This window comes from Oppia nitens, unplaced genomic scaffold (assembly GCF_028296485.1).
Source record: "Oppia nitens isolate AA-2021 unplaced genomic scaffold, nextdenovo-longstitch-racon4-pilon3 scaffold31_pilon_pilon_pilon, whole genome shotgun sequence".
NCBI classification, from domain to species: domain Eukaryota; kingdom Metazoa; phylum Arthropoda; class Arachnida; order Sarcoptiformes; family Oppiidae; genus Oppia; species Oppia nitens.
The window spans coordinates 615,220-637,938 of record NW_026533212.1 but is presented as its reverse complement, the minus strand read 5'-3'; the positions used below and the strand labels follow the sequence as shown (position 1 = coordinate 637,938).

General features: G+C 24.2%; 3 protein-coding genes across 3 annotated transcripts; 2 read left to right on the top strand and 1 right to left on the bottom strand.

Moving 5' to 3' along the window:
• Positions 1–231: 231 nt before the first annotated feature.
• LOC128956635 (uncharacterized MFS-type transporter YhjX-like) lies at positions 232–2,677 on the bottom strand. Its single transcript, XM_054302354.1, has 6 exons — positions 2,381–2,677; positions 2,095–2,254; positions 1,647–2,019; positions 1,147–1,610; positions 492–591; positions 232–336 (listed from the first exon to the last, which is right to left on the bottom strand). Exons 1-6 carry the CDS (start codon positions 2,644–2,646, stop codon positions 266–268), a joined length of 1,434 nt encoding a protein of 477 aa, XP_054158329.1. The 5' UTR covers positions 2,647–2,677; the 3' UTR covers positions 232–265.
• Positions 2,678–9,078: 6,401 nt separating this feature from the next.
• LOC128956659 (E3 ubiquitin-protein ligase MARCHF8-like) lies at positions 9,079–9,824 on the top strand. Its single transcript, XM_054302376.1, has one exon. The coding sequence runs from the start codon at positions 9,079–9,081 to the stop codon at positions 9,583–9,585; it is 507 nt and encodes a 168-aa protein (XP_054158351.1). The 3' UTR covers positions 9,586–9,824.
• Positions 9,825–13,326: 3,502 nt separating this feature from the next.
• On the top strand, positions 13,327–21,881 carry LOC128956601 (ATP-binding cassette sub-family C member 4-like). Its single transcript, XM_054302321.1, has 21 exons — positions 13,327–13,406; positions 13,493–13,603; positions 13,703–13,820; positions 14,345–14,563; positions 14,649–14,738; positions 15,286–15,449; positions 15,522–15,647; positions 16,274–16,523; positions 17,013–17,104; positions 17,182–17,269; positions 17,359–17,448; positions 17,540–17,826; positions 17,912–17,998; positions 18,073–18,379; positions 18,451–18,635; positions 18,979–19,196; positions 19,526–19,605; positions 19,677–19,827; positions 20,255–20,413; positions 20,753–20,824; positions 20,904–21,881. The coding sequence occupies exons 1-21, from the start codon at positions 13,333–13,335 to the stop codon at positions 21,878–21,880; spliced, it is 3,945 nt and encodes a 1,314-aa protein (XP_054158296.1). The 5' UTR covers positions 13,327–13,332; the 3' UTR covers position 21,881.
• Positions 21,882–22,719: the final 838 nt, after the last annotated feature.

Here is a 22,719-nt window from a genome sequence, read left to right as displayed (position 1 = left end):
TCTATTAATAAATAAATAAATATTAAAAATTAATTAAGACTAGATAATTRAAAAAAATAAGATCATTGTTTGGGGATATATATAWAATTACCWAAAAATAAWAATTAATTTAAAAAAATAAAATAATTAAAATTTTAGGCAATTTTTCTATCATTAGGGAATGATTKGAGWTTAAAAAATAAATAAATAAATATATATATTAGTAGTAATAAATTAATAACAATTAGATTAATAATAATAATAATTAAATACATAAATATATWWTTTAATTGTTTGTTGACTTTCTTTGTCTCAATGCGTCCACATTTGTCGGRAAYGGTATCAACAATAGTAAAGCTATTTATTTTATTCAATAATAATAATAGGACGAAAAAAATAAAATTATAATTAGTCCGAAAATTACCGGTAATTATGGAGTGGGGKGGGGGTTATACTGGGGATAACCGGTAGTTAAACCGGGGGTATTACATAAAATAAATATGATTTAATACCTAATATGATAAGTACGGCAACCATAAAAAACGATCCGAACCAACCGAGCTCCGATTGTATTATTTGAAACATTAGGGCACCCAATAGTGAGCTCAGGGCCTACMAAAAAAAAAAAAAAAATATTAAAATAAAATAATTAATAACTAATTAATAGACAATAATTGTATRGAAAATAAAATTTTCAATAAAATAAAAATTGATTGATTGATTGATTGATTAAGGTATGSMATTGAATGCAATTGAAAATAAAAATTATTAAAATAATAATAAATAGTTTATAAATAAAATCTATAATTTTCTRATTAATAAAAACATTAATTAAAAGTTTTTATATTTAACTAAATATTTTTTTTTAAAAATAATATTTTCTTAAATACTAACTAAACACTAATAAATAAAAATTATCTTAAAATAATAAATAGTTTACAAATAAAATCTATAATTTTCTGATTAATAAAAACATTAATTAAAAGTTATTATATTTAACTAAATATTTTTTTTAAAAAAATATTTAGTTAAATACTAACTAAAACTCTAAAAACAAAAATTATCTTAAAATAAATTATCTGATAGTTATCTGACGGTAAGTAAATGTATTTTCCAAATTGATTCAATTTTAGTCAATTCAAATGGACATTACACACACACACATACCGGTGCCGTAAACAGTAGACCATAGATGGTACCGGCATTCGTACGGCCAAACACCTGGGCAGTGGCCGTCGGAAATATGACAAATATGCCGGAAAAGGTGAAAAATATGGCCAAAACCCATAGGAAGTAYAGGAGACGACTGTTGAACGACTGGGTCATTATGAATGTTAGGACAAATAGGGATAGTAGGGAACAACAGCTGGCAAAACATGTCTTGAAYGATGTCCTGTCGTGGACTTGACCCCARACGATACGTCCGCCGGCGTTGAACAGKGAGGCAACGGAGCCGACAAATGCCAGAAAGTGGTCATCGCTGATGAATTGTTGGCCRAAAGCTTTGTACATTGTATTGATAAACTGTACGGATTGGGTGCTCAGGGCAAACATTAGCCACATTAGCATAAATTCGGTGGTATGTATAGCTTCATGGGGTGTCAAATCGATTTTAYGTGGTATGGCTGCTGCTGGCTGGCAGGGTCKKGGCCCATCACCACCGTCACMYTCGGCAACCGAGTCMTCATCATCGCAACTACTGTAGCTGTAATCCATGGCCACCGATGTYGACGACTCGGCGGTCGGCGATTTAATCARCAAAAATTTGCCCTCGTTGAATATAATTTCRTCGGGAAACTGTGGCGGCCGATAGATCAACAKGCAGGCCACCAGCTGGATGACCATATAGACCGAWCCGAGCATAACAAACAAACCGGGTACCCGATCGAGTATGACCGGGTCGGTAAAAAATCCGTCCGAATCGGGCGATTCGTTCAGGGGGTTCATGTAAGCCGTCTGGACGTGATTGAAGATCAGYGCACCYAAACCGTAGCCGCCGACGGTTATCCCGTTGACCAGACCTTTACGTTCGGGAAACCACTTGATAGACAAAACAAAAATCAAATAACTAATTGATAGATAAGTATTATTTTTTATTAAAAAAAACAACTATACTTTCATTCCGGCCGCTAACGGTGCTACGTAGGCCATACCCACGCCTAGACTGGCCAGAAAACCGTAGCTAAATACTACCCATAGGAACCCWAGTTGTACAGTAAAATAGGTTAGGGCTATGGAACCGCTGAATACAATGGATCCCATTAGACATGTCCAACTAAAWCAACAAAACAATTATAATAGACTATCGATTATACCATCGATGATGACTATCCTCTATGATAGAGGGATATGTGTGTGTGTGTGTGGCCATTGAGTGCTGTATGGCTACTATAATACATACCGGGGCCCCAGTTTGACTTCCATTAGGCCGCCCACAGTCATCAGTGATCCCTGGCCCAACATAAACGCTGCATTAACCCATATAGAGTTGGCGTAGGTGGCCGTCGGGTCCAGATTATGGCGKATATAGGATGTCATATATGTGTTAACATTGCCCAGTGTGTAGAAAGTCCCRAGTGTCAAGTGTATGAGTACACCGCCCAATACGGATAGTAGTCCACGATAGTTGGCCCGCATGTTGGCCACTGTTACCAAATTGCCCGGCATTTCTAGTAGTAAAAGTAGTATAAGTGATGGTCACTACCGAAGAGATGGCCAACTGYGACGATAACGTAATTACTAGTAGTAGTAGTATAAGTGATGGTCACTATCGAAAAATCAGCGGTAATTACTASTAGTAGTAGTAATAGTATAAGTRRTGGTCACTAYCGAAAAAATCGGAGGGTAATTACTAGTAGTAGTAGCAGTATAAGTAATGGTCACTATCGAAAACGCGGTAATTACTAGTAGTAGTAGTAATAGTATAAGTGATGGTCACTATCAGCGGTAACTACTAGTGAGTGGTCACTACCGAAAAAACAGCGGTAATTACTAGTAGTAGTAGTAGTAGTAGTAGTTTTTTTTTTTAATTCAATGGCCAATAATCAGGTGTCCATACGTTGGCAGCCGCGGCGGCGGTAATGACAACAACAAAACAACAACTATAGTGTTTTACTAGTGGCCACAATCCGSGAGTGTCTGTCCGCGTGTGTCCTCTATATATATATATATATATATATAGACAGCAGGCGGTCAAAACTCGGGTGACCAGAAACTGTCTACGGTAAAAGTATGTCCACTGTATGTGTGTGTGTGTGTGTCCACACTGTTGTTGTTGGCCTGGAGATTGTGTGGCCGTACGGGTGTTTTTAGCGGCGCGATTGGTTCAGATGGTCGCCGCGCGTGAGCCGCGAATGTGTCAATGACTGACCAAACAGCTGTTTGTTGTTTCGGTAGGAGAAATGTCACGTCTATTATATCGTATGGTTAACACACCGATACCCGATATTGTTGGCCAACAGCAAATGACAACAACAACAAATCGGTGACCAAAACAATCAATAAATWAATTAAATGTCAATTAAATAATAATAATAATAATAATAACAATAATTATAGTAAACAACTGTAWTATACATCAATGGGATATTACTATAGTATATCAGATATCTAGAACATAGGCCTCAATAATTGTTKACTAAAAAACTACTACTACTATATGCTTATACTGTGTTAACCCCTGCCCGCTTAGATTRTGTTTGTTTRCCTGTAWAACATTGATTAGTATTGAACTGTATAACTATATATTGGAAGCATGACACACACACACACTCATTACGTAATGTTTTTATTTTTTWWTTTAATTTAWTTTTTTTGATGCATTGAAATACATATACATTTAGCGATAATTTGGTACTATTTATTACTAGCATATTGTATAGTTTATTGTATAGATTTTTTGTAGATTAATAATGTACCAAAATTGTGTATGTGTGTGTGTGGGTAGTTACATATATATATACATATAAAAAATTTTAAATTCCCATTTTTAATAAATTATTCCCAGGTAATATTATTATTWTTTTTTTAAAAAAAATAATTATATATTTATAATATATATATATATATATWGTTAACATATTAWGTTAATAATAATAATATTATTATAACTAATTATTATATTTAAAAAAAAAATTTAAACTATATATATATATATATATAATTTAGTTTAATTGTTAGTATTATTTTATWAATAATAAATTTTAAGTTATTTTTATATWTTTTTTAAAAATTTATATMAATCTATTATATAATGTAAAATAATTTTACTTTTAATTTACATTTGTTTTTATTAATTTTTTTAAACAAWTAATTATGAWTTAATTTATTGAATAAATATAATTATATATATATATTGTGTATATATATATACAATTTATATAAATATATATATATATATATATATATATATATATATATTTTATATAAATTAKTATGATTATTGTAATTTACATTAATTTTTTTAATAATTAATATATTATATAATAATATAGTACTTAATTAATTATAGATTAACTATTAATAATTAGTWTCTTTTATAGYATTTAAATTATAATTATAAATAATAAATAACTTTATTTATAATAATATTAATATTACTGTCTATTAAAAATATAAATAAAAGTATTAACAAAAAAAAAATTACATAATTACCTATTATTTTGCTTTTATTTTATTGAATTGTTTTTTACAATTAATTGAGGTCAAAGTTTTATTTTAATTTTAATCTTTTTATTTAAAAAAAATGTTTTATAAGAAAATGTCTAGATAAATTKMWCWATTTTTTTTAAATAAAAAATATTATAATATGAATAAATTTGATKTAGATAARTTATWAWTAAATATWTATATATATATTGTTTGTAAAAATTTTTAATTTAAAATATAATTAAATATAKWTTTTTTAAATCATTATTTTTAACTAAAATAATAAATATTCATTAAATTTTATATTATATTAARTTAAAAAAATTGTCATCATGATAACTTAAATTTTTTGCATAGTTTATTAGTTAATTTAATAAAWAAAAAATAATGTTAATATTAAAATAGTTATATACTAATTGAATATTTAAAATAATAATTTTTAGATTTTTAAAAAATAAAATAGATATTCAATGTATAATTTTTTCAAATTAATTTTATTAATTATATATATATATATATAATATCAAAATTGTGTAAAAATATAGATTTATTTTGTTGAAAAATTTTTGATAATTTTCTAATAATAAAATATAAGATAATAAAAATATGATTAGTTTTTTTTTAAATAAAATTTTTTAGTTTAAATAGACGTCAGTCTATTGATATACTAAAATATGTTTTTCAATTAAAAAAAATAATTTTTAATTTATAATTAAAATAATATTTTTGGTTTCAATCAACAAAAAAAAACAATAATATACATAAATTACTGTTAATTATTTCTACTATTATTAATAAAAATCTATTAAATTTTATATTAATTTTTTTCTGACATATCATCGATGTATTTATTAAATGTTTGTTTAATTTTTTTTAATTTTATTTTATGTTAGAAAACTCCTTATAATATCACACAAATTGATAACATATTTATATACTAATAACAACAACAAAAAACATGTTTTTTTWMGTCAATTGTATGACTTAACTATAGAAAAAAAATTAAATAAATAAAATATTTTTTTAATATATAAAAGTTTAATATATATATATATATATTATGATTAGTAACTATTTATCTGTATCACCAAAAAAAATATAGGACACACACACATACATACATATCTATTATATATAATATACAGTATACCGGTATTTATTATATTAATTTTATTTATCTATTTTAAATTAATTATAAAAAAAATTAGTTCAAACAAAGTCAAATGTTATTTTTTTTTWTTAATTGTTTATGGTTAATTTATAATTTTTATATATAATATATATATATATATATATATATATAAACTATTTACTGGTTATTATTATTAACTGGTTATTATTATTATAAAATTTTTATATATGCAAACAAATATTTTTAGCTAATAATAATRRTTTATATGTTTTTTTTTTTGTAATCATWATAATAATAATAATTTATTTGTTTGTAATAATAATAATAATAATTTTTTAACAAAAAAAACAACTTTTCAATTCCTAGTTTTTATTATTATTATTAAAATTATTATTTAATAAAAAAAAATAATTGAAAGCAAAATTGTTACAAAAAAAATAATTTTTTGTTTAGTACTGTATTTTTTGTTGTTATATAATATTTTTTATATATACATGAATTGTATATTTAAATTTACAAAAAAAAACTCAAGCACCTGTAGCTACTATCTAATAGCATACTCAACCTACACCACCAAATAAACCAAACAAATAAAAAACACATACATTTCCCATTTCCCATATGACAACCCTCTAAACAGTATATATTATAAGGTAATCAAAATCAACTCATATATAATAATAATAATATATAGGTAATCAAAAACAACAAAAAACTACTGTTATGTATGTATGTATACATACTGTACATACATGTTGTGTAGACACCCCTCCACACTAGGAAATACATGTATATATTGTATAATACATTAGCATATTATTGGGAAAAATTCCGTTAAATTTTTTGTTTGTTTGATTTTTTTCTCTCAATCTCTGACTTTATAATACATAGTGTGTGTRTGTGTGTGTGTGTGTGTGTGTGTGTGTGTGTGTGTGTGTGTGTGTGTGTGTGTGTGTGTGTGTGTGTGTGTGTGTRTRTGTGTGATCTCTAAACCTATTTTATCAGTAAAATAATTTTTTTTTGTTAACTTAAATTAATTAAATAATTTATATATATATATATTTATCAAATAAAAAATACAGTATTTAATTAAAAAAGTTAATCTCTCTCTCTCTCTCTCTCTCTCTCTCTCTCTCTATATATATATATATATATATATATATATATATATATATATATATATTTATTAAAATATACAGGTTTATTTATCTAATAAAATAATAATAATAAATTACTAATATATATTGTAATAATTTTTTTATTATTAAATTGCTAAATATATTGCTATTTTATTTAGTAATACTATAAATACAAATAATACTAATACTAATAATGATATTTTATTATATTTGTTATTATAATTTTACTAAATATATATATATATATATTTCAGATATAATTTATGATTATTATATAATATTTTATTATTTATATTATTATTAGTTACTAATAGAGAGGAAATAATTATGATTTTCTATACAAATAATATTTCTATCAAAATAATAATTTATTAGTTTAATAGCTATTTATTTATTGAAAATATTTTTTTATTATTGTTAGAAATTGCTTAACAAATATATAATAAAAAATAAATAAATAAATAATTCATATAATTATGAGATCAATGTTTTTTGTGGTTTGTTTTTTTTTGTTTTTTAGATAATCTACAATACAGTCAATAATTGGTTTAAATATTTTTAATAATTATTTTGATTATTAAAATTTATAAAAAAATATATTTGTAATTATTTTTATTATAATCTTTAATATTATTTTATTAAAATAATAGTATTATATAAAAAATATATATATAAACTATATTTAGTTGATTTTTTGATAAACATGATATATTAAAAATAATATATTAATAATAATAATAATAATAATTAATTAATTATTTATAAATATATCATATTTTGTTTACATGTCTTAAGACATGTATACACAGTGTTTATTACACACACATATATAACTACTGGTAATAAAATTATTATATTAATTATAAATAATAATTAGTATATTAAATATAATATGAATCATTTCGTCTCTCTCTCTCTCTCTCTCTCTCTGTCTACAAAAAAAATAAAACTATTAAATTTCATGTGATATATAAACAGTATATACTGTGTGTGTATGTGTATGTGTGTGTGTGTGTATGTGTGTGTATGTGTGTGTGTATGTGTGTGTATGTGTGTGTGTGTGTGTGTGTGTGTGTGTGTATGTGTGTGTGTGTGTGTGTATGTGTGTGTGTGTGTGTGTGTGTGTGTGTGTGTGTGTGTGTGTGTGTGTGTGTGTGTGTGTGTGTATGTGTGTGTATGTGTGTGTATGTGTGTGTATGTGTGTGTATGTGTGTGTATGTGTGTGTATGTGTGTATATATATTATGTGTGTGTACTGTGTGTAATAAAATATATATATATGTGTGTGTAGTGTGTGTGTGTCCAACACATGTGTGTAAGAGAGAGAGAGAGAGAGAGAGAGAGAGAGAGAGAGAGAGAGAGAGAGAGAGAGAAGAGAGAGAGAGAGAGAGAGAGAGAGAGAGAGAGAAAAAATCACATTTTCTTAATAATCATATGAATTGAAGTGAAATAAAAAAAACTTGAAAAACAAGTGTGATTTGCGTTAACTCACAAAATAGTARTAATAATAATAATAATAAWAAAAACATTAGGCGTTGAAAACTTATTTGATATTATTATTATTATATTACAGTATATACTGTATATACAGGTAACTTAACAAAAACCTAATATACAGTATACATCACACACTCAAACAAACAGTGTGTGTGTGTGTGTGTATGTACTGTATATATGTGTGTATGTATTGAAACTAATATATATATATTTAATTGAAGGTGTTTTCTATGTGTATGTACTGTATATATGTATGTATGTGTATGTTAATAATAATTTATAAATAGATATTTTTATTGTGTGTGTGTGTATGTATATGTATGTGTGTAATATATATCAACCTAAACAACTAATTAATTAATTTTATTTTATTTTGAATCAAATTTTAATTTTAATTAATTATAATTAAATTTGCTGTGACTTTATAATAACCTCTAAACCATAAAAAAATAACTATTAATTAAAAAAAAACTAAATTTAGTTTTAATAAATTAAATTATAAATAAATAAATACAACTATAAAACTTGTCTACTATTTTATAATAATAATATTAGTTTGTATACTAACCCTAACTAACTAAACAGTGCAAAAATAGTTAATAATAATAATAATAATATTTTTAAAAATTTGTTTGTCTATCAAAATAGTTATTTAAATTATTTAAATAATAATAATAATAATAATATGTCAAATGTTAAGACCATAATAAAAAAAACTAATTGTTTAGCCAATACTACAACAACTACTACAACAACTTCAACGACTACTACCACAACAACTACCAGTGATATCCAAAATGTGGCCAAAAGTTGCCGTTTTTGTCTACTAGAAGAATTTGATGAGGAAGTGGTGGTTAACACTAATACTACCAATAATACCAATCAAACTACCAGATCGTCAGCACCTGTAGCTACCAGTAGTAGTAGTCCGATGATAGCGCCGTGCGATTGCCGAGGGACCAGTGCCTTCGTCCATAAGGCCTGTCTGGTTCAGTGGCTCGAGTATACCGACCGGTGCAACGTTTGCCAACAGCCCTATCGATTGGCCACTTGTTGGCCAACTYTCGGGTCAACTRTCCGAAGTCATTGGCAATCATCTGAACGATATAATTGTCGACATTATTATCATTTCGYTGTTTATTATAACTTATCTAACATTTATCTATCATCTGATGTGTCGGCTAAACAATAGTGATGCCGATAGTGGTAGTGGCCATATAACTACCGTTACCGCCACCACCACACCCGGCCAGCACCCGGTAGTCGTACAGGTGTTCAACTATGGGACACTATCCCTTGGTATTTTGGTACTGATCTATAGTATTGAAAATTTTATCGACAAATTTTGCAGTTTATTTATTATGAAAAAAAGATATCAATGATTTCAATTGAATCAATTGAATTAAAATATATATATATATCACATAATTATAAGTTATACTAAATTTATTTTTTTTTTAAAAAGTTAATAATAATAATAATAATTGGATATCACATACACACACACACAAAAAACTATACAATTATTATTATATTATTATATATATACACAATAATTAATTAATTATTATTTGTAACTATTTTTATATTTAACCAAACAGTTAGCTATTAATTGTATTTTATTTAAACTAAAAAATATATTTATTATAACTATAACTATAAACTATAGACTAAACAAAAAATATAATTGTTGTTTATATATATATATATACTGTATATTTCAAAAATGTGATATTTATTATTATTGTTTTTTTATATTACCTTTTTATTTATTTTTATTTATAAATAAATATGTTTTTAAAAAAACAATTATCAATCATATATATTTTTTTATATATATATATACTGTATAATGTATATCATATATAAATAGATATTAATTTAAACAAATAATAACAAATATTATTATTATGACTATGAAATGTTAACCATATTTTATATAATAATTTTATTTTAATAATAATATTTAATTTTTGAAAAAATAATGTCACATTAGAAAATAAAATATAGTTAACCGCAAAACAAAAATTTCTATAATAATAATAATAATTAGTTTTTAATTTTATTTATTTTATATAATTTTTTTTAAAAAATTTCAATGATAATACTACAAGGCTATGAGCTAATTTATAAATTTATAAAATTTTATATACATTATATATATATATACAGTAATAAGTGTCCTTTAATATGTGATATTTAATAAATATATATATATTTCAGCACAAAAAAAATATTTAATAAAAAATACATTATAATTAATTTATAATCTAAAGAAAAAATCATACAATTATTATACAGTATATACAGTATTATATATATATATATATATATATATATTAAATCATTTAATATATATATATTCAACACAAACACTGGTTTTTTAGAGGTCTCGTTGTTTTATAATTATTATTATTATTATTATTATTATTGATATATAAATACAAACGGGTTTTAAATTTAAAAAAATAAATAATTTTTTTTAATGTGAATTAATTAAATTAATTATTTATTTATTTATTTAATACACACTACCAACAAATCAACCAATAAATATCATTATGCATTTTTATTTAAATTATAATTTATTTATCAATATTATTATTTTTTTTAGTAATATTTTGTAGATAAAAGTTTAAACTTTAATGTAATTTTTAAAAAATAATTTTTTAATAGTTTGAATGATATTTTTTGAATTATTTATAATTATTTAAATAATTTAAAAGTGTCGTAAAAATACTAATAAATATATAATAATATATCACAAATTGCACCAAACAATGGCAATAATTAATTGTTTTATTATTATTATTATTATTAATATATTGTAAAATTTAATAATAWTAACAATAATAATAAAAAAATTAAACTATAATTGCACTTAAAAATTGTTTTTTTTTAAACAAATCATTGATTATTTAGTACTGAAAATAAAATTCATTATTATTGCTAAATGAATAGTAAAAATTTGTTATTAATTAATATCATCATAAATATCATTTATTTTGTTTTTTTTGTAAATATATTTATATAGATTTATAGAAATAATAATAATAATATTAGTTATTAGTTATTAAGTAATTTTTTATAATAATTATTGTAATTTTTTTTGTTTATTAAATAAAATATAATAAAATTTTTATAATATGATATTTTTTTATATAAAATAATTTATTTTTGTTTTAATTATATTTAGTTTCAATTATATTTTATAATAATTATTTTTCATTATATATATATAATTATTAATAAACTGTTATATTTATTATAGTCTATATTTTTTATCTAATAGTACTTAAATTATATCATTATCAATTTAATTATAATAAAATTTTTATAATCATTATATTTAATAATTGTTTTATTATTATTATTATTATTATAACTGTACTGATTAACTAAATTTATTAACAAATTGTGTAACAAAATAATTAAACTTAATGTACATGACCAAGTACAAATTAAGTTTAATATAAATTATACACAAAAATTTTTTTTTTGATATTTAAAATCTATAATTTTATTAAAAATTAATTTACATATTTAAAAAAAATCAAATAATAACAATTTTAATTAATAAATTTTTAATAAATATATTTTTATCTATATTAAGTAATGATATTTTGTTTATAATTTTTTTGTTTAATAAAAAATTATTGTTACCGGAAATTATGTATTTAATTTTGTTTAGAAATAAATTTTAATTATATATATATATATATATATAAATAATAATATAAACAAGTAGAAACTAATAAAAGTACATAATATATCAAATATTACATAATTTATCTAGCTTAAATATATATAAAAAATAATAATAATAGTAATAAAATTAATAACAATAATAATAAAAGAACAAAATTATTTATAATATATATATATATAACTGTAATATATTTTACACAATAAATATTTATGTACTTAAATAAGTAATAAACTGTTAAAATAATTTTGTTTTAATATATAKATATATAGTATATATGCATGTTTGACAGTGACTGTGAAATTGATATAATAATAGTTATAAAAAAAATTATATCATCTTTTATAATCAATTACTGTATATATAYAGTATATATATAATGTATGTATACTGTAGATGTATAACCAGTGTTGGCATAGACAAAATATATTGTATATAATAATAATACAATGTATATACAGTATATATATATATATATATATATATATATATATATATAATATATATATATATTTAATAATCATTTTATATATATATATATATTGAATTTTTATTTTATATTTTTATTAATAAAAAATTTTTTTAACACTTTTTTATATATTAGTTTGAAATTTTTTGTTAYATATAAACATTATCCAAAAAAAACCAATAAAAATTAAAAACCATTGTATTTTTCCAACCCTGGTATGTACTGTATATGATAATAATAATAATAATAATATAATTAAAAAAACGTTTTTTATATGACCAAAAAAATTGTTGAAAGATTTTTATTATTATTATTATTATATTATTTATGATTATCTCTGAATATAACATATAATTCATAGAAAATTCATATAACTTTATTATACATATTTTTGTTGTTAAGTTTGTACTGTATTTTACTATTTAAATATAAATAGTCAAAAGTTTTTTTTAGTACAAAAATAAAATTTTAAACAAAAATAACAAAACAAATAATAATTTTAAATATATATATATWTWTRTTTAGTATAAATTATGATTCAATATATAATTTAAAACTTGATATTTATAGTGATAGTGATATATACTGTATATATAGCTAACTAAAGTGTGTTTTAATTTTTGTTAATAATAAGTATTATTTTTTTTAAAATAATAAAAAAATTGTTAAAACTAAACTCATTGTCAAATTAATAATTAATATATCGAAAAAGCACCGGTACTATCATTGAGCACTGGTATCTATAAATATATATATCAATAGTTATGGATAATCAACAAATTATTAGAAAGCCATCAAAGTTTGATAGGACTAACATTATTAGCCGGACATATGTTTTGTAAATTTATTTTTTAAAAATTTTAACTTAAAAAATATAATAATATCTATAATTAAATTAATTTTGTTTTTCAATGTTTTTTTTAGATGGATTTACAAAACATTTATCAATGGTTTGCGTAATAGTATAACATTTGATGACTTATATCGTTGTCCAAAATCGGATGAATGCCAACAATTAGTTCAAACACTTGAAAGGTATGGATGGGTGTGTGTGTGTGTCACACACATCCCTGTCCTCTCATATCTATAAAAATAATACACAATTTTTTTGTTGTTGTTGTTGTTGTTGTATAGACATTGGGCTAATGAGTTGGACAGTAGTCGACAGTCGTCGGCACCAAGTTTTGTGAGGGCAAACATCAAGACATTTATAATGAAAATGTTTGTACCGTTTTGTTTTATTGGTTTCAGTGTAAGTTTTATGTATTTTATACACACATACACACACACACACATACACATAGACACACATACACATAGACACACATACACATAGACACACATACACATAGACACACATACACATAGACACACATACACATAGACACACATACACATAGACACACATACACATAGACACACATACACATAGACACACATACACATAGACACACATACACACATACACACACACATACACATAGACACACATACACATAGACACACATACATATAGACACACATACACATAGACACACATACACATAGACACACATACACATAGACACACATACACATAGACACACATACACATAGACACACATACACATAGACACACATACACATAGACACACATACACATAGACACACATACACATAGACACACATACACATAGACACACATACACATAGACACACATACACCCTCTCTAATTAATATACTGTATACAAACCCATTCAACCCCACAAACCTACCCGTCCACCCAAACTATATAGGAGTGTTTCCTTAAAATGGTCCAGCCAATAATGCTCGGTTATGTTATCCGCTATTTTGCCTCACCCGACAAGTATGACTACCAGACAGCCTGTCTGTATGCCGGCGGTGTTGTACTATCGGTACTGTTGACCGTATCGACCTATCATCCGGCAGCGGTACTCGAGTGTCGGGTGGCCACCAAAATCAGGGTCAGCTGGTGTACGCTTATGTATAAAAAGGTAGAAAAAGTTTCAACAAAAAAAAAATAATAATAATAATAATAAATAATATTTATATATATATATATATATATATATATATTAGGCCTTAAAACTCAAACCGTCGGCTTTCGGTAAGACAACCGTTGGCCAGATATTGAACCTCATGTCCAACGATGTCAGCAGATTTGATGAGGTATTTGTAGTGATAATAATAATAATTAACTGATTAATTAGTTAATTAATAATATATAATCTATAATAATAATTAATTAATTAGTTAATTAATAATATTTATTTTAATAATAATAATAATTAGTTAGTTAGTTAATTTATAATATTTAATTTAATAATAATTAATTAATTAGTTAATTAATAATATTTATTTTAATAATAATAATAATTAGTTAGTTAGTTAATTTATAATATTTAGTAATAATATTTAATTTAATAATTAATTAGTTAGTTAATTATACTTATTTTTAATAATAATTAATTAATTATTTATTTATTTAATAATAATTAATTATTTATTTATTTATTTAATAATATTTAATTTAATAATAATAATAATAATAACATAACAATTTATATTAATTTAATTAATTTAATTTTTTCATATAACTATTAGTATTAATATTTTCACAATTATATGTATTAAATATGTTATTATTTATTATTATAAAAAAAATTTTAATAAATAATTATTATTAATTTGTTTTATTTATATTACATATATATAGTTTTGTATACTGGGCACCTTTATAATAATAGCACCGTTACAAACAATTATCGGTGTAGCCATATGCTATCAATATATTGGTTGGACATGTTTTATAGGATTGGTTATACTATTAATGTTTATACCATTCAATAGTTTTATTGGTAGACTATTCCTGAAAATTAGGTAMTAMTTACTGTAATAATAATTGCGATAATAATAATAATAATTTTTRTTAATTTTAATWAAYTTACCTAGAACAAAAGTTACAGTAYTATCGGATAGTAGGATACGTTTGATGAATGAGATTATTAAAGGTATGGCCGTTATTAAAATGTATGCCTGGGAACAACATTTTGCCAATTTAATATCCGATGCCCGAAAGTAAGTTCCTCCCACTACCGGGAAAATTTCCCGGGTATTTTACAGTTTATTTATTTAAAAATAAATAAATAAATAATATTTCTATTAATAATTTGTGTGAATTTTAGTTTACTATATAACTTATATATATATATATATAACTKATGTATAATTAAATTATAAGTATTTTTTTTATTTATTTAAATATTTAATCTATACTATTAAGTCATAAAGTTTTTAGTTATAAACTGATCTATTGATTACAATTATATTTAAGTATAACAAMAATWWAAAAAATAAGATATTGTAGATTAATTTAAAATAATTTTTTAATTATAACTAAATTATAATTATTTTTCAAAAAAAATCTATACTAATGTCGATATATATATATATATAGAAAATAATAATACTAAAAAACATTTAGTTTATGATTAGTTAAAACTGATATCTGATTTTACAGTTTAATATTTATTTAAAATAACTAATCAAATATATAAAAATAAATAATATACTGTAAACTAATTGAAAGGGAGAAAAAAATCTAACCATTAATTTAAMATTWATTTTATTTATTTATTAAATAACACCAAAAAAAATAATAGATTTTTTTTTAAACAAAATTTTTWAAAAATTTATTTATTTAGGGATGAAATGTCCAAAATAAAACAGTCGACACTATTGAGGGCCCTAAACATATCCATATCGGTCATAGCCGCCCGTATCATATTGTTTGCCATWTTCATAACCTATGTYCTCATGGGCGGGCACCTGGAGGCGGAAAAAGTTTTCGTAACAATGCAAATATTTAATACAATACGAAATCCKATGACCTGGTTTTTCACGCAATCAATTGCCCTGGCATCGGAAATCTATGTATCGTGTAGTCGGGTACAGGTATGTTGGGTATGGGGGGGGGGGGGTTAGGTATGGGTAGGGTATGGGGTTTGATTCATACCCATTATCGACCAAAAAAATAATAATTATTTTTTTAATATGAAAACCAATGGAAAAAATAATTAACTAAATTACAAAACAGTTGATTAGTTAGAAAATTAATTAATTAATTATTAAATAATTTGTAATAAGTTTTTTATTAAGCATTTACTGTATAATTAGTATATATAACAACAAATAATTTCTTTTAATCAGTTAATTAAGATATTAATAATAATATCTAAATAATAATAATATATTTATTGTATTTAAAACTATTTTTTATTAATTAATTAATTTGAATTAAGTTTTTTTTATAGTTAATTTAGTTTATAAATTGCATTTAAGATATTATACTTAGAAAATATTATTGATAAATAAATTATTATTATTATTATTATTATTATTATTAAATAATTATTGATTTAATTTATTAATTATTTATTACAGAAATTTTTATTRCTTGAAGAAATCGATGACAATAGTAGTGAATATTGTAATACATCTAATAATACTAMTAATAATAATAATACAAATGAAACTATTGATGAAAAATTATTATTGAAWAATAATGATAAAATAGACAATAATAATAATAATAATAATAMTAATAAAAAAGTGATGAATTATCWAAAAATTTATATAATAATAATAGTCTAAATRATTGTAGTATTAGTGTCAATGATATGTACGCCAAATGGGATCCGGTAAGTGATTATCAATAATAATAATAATTAAKTTTAATTAATCTATAATTAAGTTATTTTTTAAATATTTTTTTTTTATATATTAATAGACTCACGAAAATAATACACTAAAAAGTATATCATTGTCAGTAAAACCGGGCGAACTGTTGGCAGTTATAGGACCAGTAGGTTCAGGAAAGGTATATAGTTTTCAWYAAAAAAAAATAAATATTTTTTTCTAATTTAAAAATAATTTCATTAATTTTTKTTTAAAAATTTTCGTAAATTTAGAGTTCATTTCTAATGTCACTAATGAACGAAATATCTGTGACTTCGGGTACGGTTAGAGTCAACGGTTCCATAGCTTATGCATCACAGGAGTCGTGGAGTTTTAACGCTAGTATTATACAGAATATTACATTTGGTTTGCCATTCGATTCGAGGAAATGGCGAGAAGTCATATCTGTCTGCGCTATGAATACCGATATAAAACTGTTTCCGTTTGGAGAGAAAACATTAGTCGGAGAGAGAGGCGTCTCATTGAGCGGCGGACAGAAAGCCAGACTAACATTAGCCCGGTTTGCATACTATTGATATCATTACTATTATTAACTATTAATAACTAATTTTCAATTATCATATATACTATACCCCGACTAACAGTGCTCTCTATAATGACGCCGATATCTACCTATTGGACGATCCGTTGAGTGCAGTGGACAGTGAAGTAGCCAAACATATATTTGAAAAGTATATTACAATTTGAATTAATTAATTAATTTCATTAAATTTAATTAAAAAATATTTTTTTTAATACCATTCAGATGTATAACTGAATATCTGAAACACAAAACYGTTGTATTAGTCACACATCAGATCCAATTCATACGGAAGGCAACGAAAATACTGGTCATACACGAAGGTCGGCCACTGGGTTTCGGGTCGTATGAGGAGCTGATYGGTTCGGGTATTGATTTTATGTCGTTACTGACGAGAGACGATACGACAGCKACATCATCGACATCGACAGCAAAGGAAACAATGGYTAATAAAAAGAGTGAAGAGTTGTTAATTGCTGAACAAATTATAGCCCGCAAGAGGACTATCAGTGCCCTATCSGTCCAATCGGAGGTATAGATACTTTTTTTTGTATACATATACAGATACTGTATAGTATTATCTATACTATCCCATCCAAATAGATATGCACCGAAATAAGTGACCCTAAACTCGATGATGAAGTTAAATCAACTGGGTCGATAAGTGGCCGGGTCTACTGGGCCTATATTAGGGCAGGTGCCGGTCCCGTACTGATGCTGCTGGCCATACTATCGACACTGGTATCCCAGGGACTGTTTCACTATAGCGATTGGTGGCTAACCCAATGGTTAGTATTATTATTAKTAWTAATAGTATTAWTATTATTAGTAGTAATAGTATTATTATTAGTAATAATAGTATTATTATTATTATTAGCAATAGTATTATTATTAGTAATAATAGTATTATTATTATTAGTAATAATAGTATTATTATTATTAGTAGTAATAGTATTATTATTAGTAGTAATAGTATTATTATTATTATTAGCAWTAGTATTATTATTAGTAATAATAGTATTATTATTAATAGTATTATTATTAATAGTAGTTTCAAAACATAGCTATACTAACAAAAAATATCAATAATTTTTAAAAATTAAATTATTTTTTTAAATTATTATTTTTAAGGACCAATAAAGAGGAYAAAAGAAATCTAAAYGATTATTACGATCAGTCSCCAAATATAATCATATTTTCGGCATTAATGGCCATAACTTTCGGTACAYTGATTGTCCGATCGGCCACTTTTTTCCTGACCTGTATWATAGCRTCGATTAGATTGCATAATAAAATYTTTTATCGTCTAATGCGGGCACCGATCAGTTTTTTTGACAACAATCCCGTCGGTAATATACWGTCWSTCTCTCTGTCTCTCTGTCTCTCTGTCTCTCTCTCTCTCTCTCTCTCTGTCTCTCTCTGTCTCTCTCTCTCTCTCTCTCTGTCTCTCTCTGTCTCTCTCTCTCTCTCTCTCTCTCTCTCTCTCTCTCTCTGTCTCTCTCTCTCTCTGTCTCTCTCTGTCTCTCTCTGTCTCTCTCTGTCTCTCTCTGTCTCTCTGTCTCTCTCTGTCTCTCTCTGTCTCTCTATAGACTAATCAGTCTAACTGTTCTCTACTATTACCAAAAAAAACCCGACTGTCCTCTCACTCTCTCTATATATATATGAATATATTTTTTAGGCCGAATACTCAATAGGTTTACCAAAGATGTCGGCATTATTGATGAACAGTTRCCTCTATGTGCCTATGATTTGAATATTGTAAGTCATATATATATACTAATTACTTATGATTTGGTTTGGCTTATGTATGTTATGTCATGTATRTATAGATTGTATGCCAACTGATTGGCACAATAATAGTGGTRGCAATTGTCAACTGGTATCTMATTTTTCCGGCACTGRTAATGATTTTCTTAATATTACTRATYAGATGGATGTATATCAAAACGGCCAGAGATTTGAAACGTTACGAAAATATGGGTAATAATAATAATCACTAATATTATTAATAATAGTATAATAATTTCATAACAATTAGTCAATCAATTTAAAACAACAAAACATAATAATAATTAAAACTATTATATAGTTTATCAATAAATTTTCAATAAATCAAACAAACAATATATTAATTAGTTTTTATACATAGTTTTTAATTCATAGTTTTTATACATAGTTTTTATACACAGTTTTTTAAAGACATAGTTTTTAATACATAGTTTTTAATACATAGTTTTTAATACATAGTTTTTAAATACATAGTTTTTAATACATAGTTTTTAATACATAGCTTTTTGATACATAGTTTGTACATTAAATACATTATTAGTAATAATTATACAATAGATATACAATATAATAATATCTGCTTATCCATCTATCAATCTATATCTATCTAACCATTTAGCCCGGAGCCCAATGTACAATCATATGACCACTACGTTRAACGGTTTGGCAACAATCAGGTCATTCAAAGCCCARTCRATGTTTGAGGAACAGTACTACCGATACCAGGACGACCAYACGGCCACCTATTTTATGTGTTTTTCATCGTCCAGGGCTTTRGGTATGGTTTAACATATCATATGATATAATATGACATATATTTTCTAAACTAAAAAAAACTTATAGTTATAGTAATATAACAACAAACAAAACTTATAGTTATAATAATATAACTACAAAATAAACTTATAGTTATAGTAATATAACAACAAAAAAAACTTATAGTTATAGTAATATAACAACAAAAAAACTTATAGTTATAGTAATATAACAACAAAMAAAACTTATAGTTATAATAATATAACTACAAAAAAAACTTATAGTTATAGTAATAGTAATAAATTTATAGTAGTAATAATAGTATTTATAAAAAATAATTTTTTGTTTTTTTATTTAATAGGTATAATAATGGACTATATATGCACACTGTATGTGTTTGTTGTAGCCCTGTTTCTAATGTTATTTCATCAAGGTAAAAAATAAAAATAATTATATATAATTAATTAAATTAATAATATAATTTTTTTTTTGAATTAAAATAAATATAAAAGGCTTACCCGGAGGCGATGCCGGTCTAGCCTTATCTATGGCACTGGGTTTGACTGGTATGACTCAATGGGGTGTCCGACAGTCGGCTGAAGTGGAAAACCAGATGACATCCGTTGAACGTATACTTGAATACAGTCGACTCGAGTCGGAGGCAGAGCTGGAAAGTCTGGAAAAACCATCCGAGGATTGGCCACAACGGGGAACCATTGACTTTAAGGATGTTTCACTTACTTACGATAATTCGCCCAAACCTACGCTAATGGGTCTGAATTTTTCGATCAACGGCGGCGACAAAGTGGGTGTTGTCGGCCGTACCGGTGCCGGCAAGTCGTCCATATTGTCGGCATTGTTTCGTATGCATGAATGTGACGGACAGATACTGATCGACGGAATCGATTGCAAGAGTCTGGGTCTACACGATCTGCGTAAACACATATCAATTATACCGCAAGAACCGGTAGCTTTTATCGGAACTTTACGTAAAAATTTGGATCCATTTGATGAACATTCAGAGGACAGGCTATGGGATGCCCTGAAACAGGTTCAGCTAAGAGATGCCGTAATGGAAATGCCCGGACGTCTCGATTATCAACTGTCCGAAAGTGGCGGTAATCTGAGTGTAGGTCAACGTCAGCTCATATGTCTGGCCAGAGCTATACTCCGACGCAATCGTATCCTAGTGTTAGACGAGGCGACCGCTAATGTCGATCACAACACCGATTCCCTGATTCAGCAGACAATCCGCCAGAACTTTGCCGACTGTACGGTCATAACGATAGCCCACAGACTCAATACAATCATCGATTCAAACAAAGTATTGGTTTTAGACTCCGGAAGAGTMCAACAGTTTGACAGTCCGTACCGTTTGTTGCAAAACAATTGCGGACTTTTCTATAAACTGGTCAAACAAACCGGTCCTCAAATGGCCGGWCAACTCATGAGTTCAGCCAAACAAGCGTACGATAAGATGACTGWYTGAATCGGATACTAATTATACCATTTAAGACACTATTAATCAGTGATTTTAAAATAAATTTATTTATTTATTTGTTTTTTTTGTTGAAAATTTTGAAGAAAAAAATCTTTCTTTTTTTTGTATAAAACTTTATTCCAATATTACATTAATTCATAAATAACTGAAATATTTTAATTATAATATTAAATATTATTAACTAATTATTAGTTTTATAATAATTATTAATGTTTATCAKAAATATATTGTATTYCTATTATTATTATWATTATCAATTTKAATAAATCATATTATTTTACAWTTTTCATATAAATTAGATATATATATATATAATTATTTTGAATAATTTAAAACTAAATTAATTTTTTTATTACTTATTATAAAAATAATTTATATATATATTTTTGTTTTATTTATGTGACCATTGATTTAAAAAAATTTATTAATAATTAGTTATTTATAGATATATATATTGTTTATTATAAAACAATTATGTTTATTATATAAAACATTTTATGTTTATTATAAAATATATTATGWTATTAAATAAAAATAATTATTTGTAATTTATTAAAATATTATTTATAGTAAATTTGTAGCATTTATTAGTAAATWTTATWTTTTTTAAAATTAACATTTAATATTGCATTTTATTTTTATTTTTTAAATATAAGATATATTTATAACTACCAATAAAAATGATGGGTGTGTTAGTTAAATTWTWTATATATATATAATTAATAAGTTATACTTTAGTTATTATWTCATATATTAAGAAACATATGACTGATTTATTTTTATTATACCGTTTATTATATTAATAGGTTTAAAATTTTTTWTTTTAA